Consider the following 6,406-nt stretch of genomic DNA (forward strand, 5'->3'; position numbering starts at 1 on the left):
ATACTTAAACGGCGTTAGTCCCAACACTGGGATTAGAACACCTAGAAGCTACAGACAGTAGACTTTGCACACCACTCCAGCTTAAAACTGCCAACTTCTAGCAAACCAAGTGGCTATTTTAGACTGCTGTGGATGGGATCGGGTTTCCTCCCGTGTCTCGGTGGGGGGTGCTGTTAATGATCATTAACCGCATACACCTGTGACTCATTACCTCCATGTAGTAGGCTGTATCTAACTGCTCGTCTCTTCGCTTAGTGTCGGTCTGACAGCCTACCACATGTGGTACACAGCAAGCCAAATCTAAACTAAAGATCTTTCCAGGGATCTCAACCAGCCTTTGATTTTTGATATCCGTCAAAGAATCGCCCAAACATGCCTGTCTGTTGTGTTAGTTTGGAGGAGATCTGTGCTATCCCTAGCTCCATCCCACTTTAGTCTTGTTGAATTAAGCATGAAAACAATGGTAAGAATTTGTTGAGTGAAAACAGATTTGCTGCCAATTCACAAAACTCCACAGGAGGCTACACAACTAACACCAAGTTTTAAGGTTTAAAAAACTCTCATCACGTCATACACAGTTTAATGCTCCAAACTGTAGGTAATAATGAAAGGAAGACACATTGTGTGTCTATGTAGGGAGTGTGACTTACGTGGACACTTTTTGACGCAGAAGGCTCCATAGGTGTATCTTGCACTAGGGTTGTGTTCCAGTTGGAAGGTTGTGGGATTGTAGACGAATGGCTGAGGACACTGGGTAACACAGGCCCCACTGTCATTGAAGTTTGTGCAGGCCTGAAAACATCCACAAAAATGTAAGTGCCAATTATAAAATGTTGATTTTAGTGAGGAGTTGTTTCCAAACTTATGTTATCATTTAAACATAGACTAGTTGTTTCAAACAAAAAACGATCAGTATTGCAGTCCCACTCCAACTATCTTTTGATCTATTTTAAGTGTTCCCAGTAGTCTTTTAATTATGATTATGCTATTTTTAGCCTACATTTAAAACATATGTCATTTTCTAGGACATACATTAGAAGTCTCTCAGTTATGGGCGGGACTGTTGATGCGGATTGAGTCTCCTCTACTTCCCATAATCGCTTTACTTACACTGTCTCTCGTTATGAAGAATGCTACAAGACCATGTTATAACACCAAAAACTACATTTTCATTGAAGTGGATCTTTAATATCAGTGGTTTAATTATGACAAGAAATTCACAGTTAATTGCACAAGCACCTGTTTAAAGATGTCTTAATCAAAAATTGGAAATAGTTAGAATTCTAAAGAGTTTATTCAAATGCTTTATCATTTTTACAAAAAGAAGACAGTACACATTTTAATGCTTGTTTTTTTATTTTTTATTTTTTATTTATTTATTTTTTTTTAATCATACAAGCTAGATGGTTCCCTCAATTATATTAGGAAACACATAAAATCAAACATGACTATACAATAAAGTTTTTAGATTAAATCTATAATAACAAAGACAAACGCATTAAATCTAAAAGAATCAAGAAGTCTAGGTGTTTTTTAAAGTTGGATGGATGGATGGATGGTCTACTTACAAAGCAGTCTGTGTCCTTTGGTCCATAGCAGCCACCTGCACATTCCCGGTGGCAGCAGTCGCTAACATAGGGGCCAGAGCAGCGTCCGTCACATTGTTCAGCACACACCGTCTTTGTTACTGCAAAATGACAAAAGACAGAAATGAAATTGTTTCACATATTAGCAGTTAGATCAAATAAACAGCTCAACAGATGGAGTTGATTTTATCTGCCATGTAACATTGTTTTACCAATAGTTGTGATGACACAGGTAGAGAAAACTAGAAGTGTATTTTTAATCCTTACTCCTCCGTGGTGAGGGATCTGGGTGAATGCAAATTGATTTTCATTGCAAGGATTATAAATGCGTTCATGGTAAAACATTGAAAAAAATTAGCAAGTATGTGGAATGATGAACGACACTAAAAAGTTGTCTATAATTTATTCTGGGAACACTCTTGTCAGTGGAGAACACGGACCAATTTGTCACTGTCTACTCTCTGACAGTGGTGTGCGGTAGGTAAAGCTGTTCTACTGAACTGCATTGGACAGAGATGACAAAGTTTTCATCTAAATTCTCCAACCAAAACCATATTCCTAATGACTAGATACTGCTTTGCACTGTTTGACGGATCGTCAGAAATGCTTGGCTTCTGCATTACTTTGGCTCGATGCGTGCGGCATGTAAAGTTATGGCTACAGCCTCTTTGTCCTGCCTTCTAAGTGTCATCAATCATGCTCAGTGTGTGCTCCTTAAGGTCTAAACTTGGATGTGACACATGTCCAAGTCTTCCTTGCAAATGTATTGCAATCATAAGAGTTGCCATATGCCCGTGTCTATCTTTTTTTTTGCACCCATATGTCATTTCGCAGTGGACAGCATGACAAATAAACATCAACAGCTGATAAGATGGAAAGGTTAAGTGTCAGAAGTAAAAAGAAGTAATAAACTTGCCATCCCCTTGTGTGAATGTAAGCTGCTAAGGAGAAAATTACCAGGAGTAGCAGTAATCGTAAATCATTACAAAGCTGGGAAGTGAAACTGCGTGTTTTACTGAGTGCAGGCTCATGCGTTTTTGCTAGATGGCGGTTTTTCGGTTTCGGCGTCGCTCTGATGAGATACTATCAGTAAGACAGATATAAGCAACGGGCAAGTCACATAACAAACATGCAAACTCACTCGCACACTTCACCCCTGCGCCTAACACACCATCAGTGGGATTCCATTAACGGCGCCTGGGTTAAAATGAAATGGCCTGCTTTATTCAAGAGACACTCTGTCAAACAAATTACTTTGCCAAAGAGAGGCAATGCTGTTTATCAGTTTGGCTTTAAAACTTCCACTTTAAGAAAAAGGAAAAAAAAAAAAAATCTGCTTGGTGACAACAAATGCAGAAGGAATCCATCTCATGAAATATGCCTGGAAGCTTTCATTTGAACAGGCTGTGGACAGCAGCATCAGTCAAAGCAGCGACTGCCTCTCAGCTTTACACTTTTACGCTAACAGATTCTTCTTTTTCTGCTTCTGTTTTGCAAGAGAAACTCCCAAATAAAACTGTGAGTGAGAACTTCACTCCTTCTTGGGAATTTTTATCATCTCATAAATGTGAGTGGCTTCTTTTACTGTTATGGTGATGAAATGCGCACATTTGTAGTGAGTGGGATGCAGTCTAAGGTAAAAACCCCAGTTAGTGTTCTACAATTTTACACACACAATCCAATGTTAATTACTTTAGAGCACAAGGAGGTTCCCATCATTTCTGCCAAAAATGTCTATTGTTTTTTAGGTCTACCCTCCATACCGTCCTTTAAAACAATATGTTGTCAAAATGTTAAATCGTTGTGTTTGAGATTCAGCTCCTCCTCCATTACAGTTAGCCACGTATTTGTGTAGAAAACCAGTATAAATTGTCCATGTACCACATCTGGTACAAAGGCAGGTTATTCAAAGGACTCAGAATGTAAGGGTATGAAAGAGGAAAAAATTGGATCTTATATTTATCTTTCTCTGAAGAATGAGAGTATACTACACTGTTCACATGATCAAGTCCCTTTAATTGGAATTACAATAAATGGTAAATGGCATATACTTTATATACCATAAAATACTGACTGTATTATACGGTGGCACAGAAGTATAAATCACAGTAACAAATTACTCAATGCAAAAACATGACACTGAAAAAAAGAAGTAAATGTAATAAATCAGAATTTTCAGACATCAAAATCAAATGTTAAATAAGAAACCTGGAAAAGGTAAATACTGTGGGACATTGCTGATTGGATGCTGACGTTTAAGTTTTTTCAGTGTCTCACAAAAGTTATAGGATTAATGGAGCATATCCAATTTCCAAAGATCAAAATTAAATATTGAAAAAGGAAAACAAGAAAGAAAGCGGAAAAGTAGGTACTTTGTAACATCGCTGATTGGATGATGTTTGTTTGTCATTTCAACCGAAAGTTATTTGATATGAAACAATACTGAATATGTTCTATGCTAATTCTAAGACTTTTATTAGCGTGTGGACATTGAAGATGCATTTGAAAAAAAAAAAAAACTGAGCATCATGATCCAGTCAGTAATGTCTCATTGTACCTACTTTTTCGGTTTATTTTTGTGATCATTTTGATTTCTAGAAAATACTTTTTTCTTTTTATTTTTATTCTGTTTCACCATTTTGGAAGCATGTTTTAGATTCTGGAATTTTTTTTTTAAATTTCTTCAAATCCACATTTTTTATTTATTTATTATTTTTTGCTTTTTAATTTTCCTTGTGATCTTTAAAATGTTTTTGCATTGAGCAAAATTTGTTGATGTGATTTGCACTCCAGGGCCACCGTAGTATTAGAACTTTTGGGATGCATTTCAGAAAGACTTTATTAAAAAAAAGACCTGCTCTCCAGGCTATAGCCATTGGTGGATCCAAGTCACTTGCTTTTATCAGAGTGCAGGCTTGTCACTTCAGGCAGATGGTTCCAGTGAGCAGACAAACACAGCATCTTAGCTAAAAAACCCTTTTGTTGATCTCTGGCTAAAACGGTACAATAGATTTGCATTTTAAAAGGGGAGATATTAGCTGAAGGAAGGATGCACTACTGCCAATTAGTAGTAATTTTGACAATTTAGTTAAAGTGAGGTTCAAAGCAAATGTTTGATCAGTCATTACAATCGTTTGAGCTTTGTTTTCTCTAATACATATAAGACTCTTTCAAGATGCTCTCATTTTTTTTTTTTTTTTTTTTTTTTTGCTTTCACATTTTTATTTATAAAGTCATCTATTTAAAACACAGATCAATTAATTGGATAAACATTTCTATTAGCTCAAATTAAAGGTCTAAAAGATTGCCATTGAAAATCTATTGACTTCACTGCAAATGTGTTCAAGGAATTTCTAAAAGTAATGAAATCAAAACTGTACAGATGATAAATGGTATGTGTTATATGACTAAATAAAATAGCCAGTTATCTATGGGATTTATTCACAGTTTCATTTGAATTATGCCGTATCAAGTGAATGTGTATGTTTAAAAAAATATATTAAAAAAAATCAAAGAGTGCTCATCTTTCATTCAGGTTATTAACAATCCTCTGCTGCTTGCTATCCTGCTGCTGGTGGAATAGATAAAGATCCCCATACAAAAGCTTTGCTTTGATATATAGTTGTTGAGAGGAGAAAAAGGGCATAACTAATTGGCCAACCATGGAGATTTCTTCTTTAGTTGATATTTTTATTTAGGCATTTTATTGAGAATTTGTTTAACTGTCTTTTTAAAATTCGCATGTCACACAGTCCTGTGATGAACTGACAACCTGTCCAGGATATACCTCACCATAGCCCAACTGTAGCCAGGACAGGCCCCAGCAACAAGTGACCCCCAAAGGGATATAGTGGGTTAAGAAAATGGATGGATGTCACACATTAATATTTTGTTAGCTAAACACCTTTTTAGACCTTTTTGTTGTATGTTTTGGGGTTTTTTCCAATAAATGAATGACAAAACACAAGAAAAAATGTTTTTTTTACTTAAATTTAAGTAATTATGCCTTAACTTAAAACAAGTGATCTTATTGGTGTACTTACAGCTTTGACACTGGTTGTCCTTTGGCCCCCAGCAGCGTCCATTACAGGAGCGATGGCATTTTGGACCTGCAGACAGTTTCAAAGAAAAGTATTTCATCAAGGAGCTTTAAATGACCCGAAAAGTTAGCACAATTAAAACATCGTTAACAACTTGTGTGTAAGAGCACGTTTAGATTTGACTGTGTTAAATGTGATTTAGCTAACTACAAGACTCTATGAATCTCTGTAAATATATGCTGCTCTCTGTTAGTACAACATAAGTACCATCATTACAATCTGTGAAAATAGAAATAATTCAAGCAAAAGTGCATCTACTTATCCTGCTATAATTAATTTCTTAATAGTGATATTTTATTGTCACATATTGAAATATCTGCATTTTCTCAAGTTGTTTCAATTTATTTAATTAAATTGTTTATTAATTAATATTTTTCCTTTTTTATTTAAATAATCTTCTGTGTTGCCAGATCTGAATTATCCACACCAACAGGAACAACACGTAAGCAAAACACACTGTTGTCCCTTCAGAACTACAGCTCCCTAACAGCCTTCTGGATTTTTTTAACAACTTAATTGACTTGAAAGTAATTGACTGGAGAAAGCGAGACTGGATAAGAGTGAAAGTGCCGTCCGCCGTCCGTCAGCCTCTCCAGATGAGAGCTATTAGCATCGGGCGGGTTCTCTTGCCCCATGTGAGCCTCTTCATCCTCCTCTTCTTCCTCATTTGTGAGCCCCTACTACACAATTGCTCTCTTTCATCTTTTGCCCAACCATTAT

At 36.2% G+C, this 6,406-nt stretch overlaps 1 protein-coding gene across 1 annotated transcript in view; it reads right to left on the reverse strand.

The window, feature by feature from the left end:
* The window catches only part of LOC112155138 (receptor tyrosine-protein kinase erbB-4), a gene marked incomplete in the record, with an annotated part of 293,012 nt that overhangs the window by 91,287 nt on the left and 195,319 nt on the right, over positions 1–6,406 (reverse strand). The window contains 3 exon segments of the mRNA XM_036209624.1: positions 651–792; positions 1,569–1,687; positions 5,630–5,695. Of these exon segments, the coding sequence (XP_036065517.1) occupies positions 651–792; positions 1,569–1,687; positions 5,630–5,695 (327 nt within the window).

The sequence above is a fragment of the Oryzias melastigma genome, linkage group LG21 (genome assembly GCF_002922805.2).
Source record: "Oryzias melastigma strain HK-1 linkage group LG21, ASM292280v2, whole genome shotgun sequence".
Taxonomy (NCBI): Eukaryota; Metazoa; Chordata; class Actinopteri; order Beloniformes; family Adrianichthyidae; genus Oryzias; species Oryzias melastigma.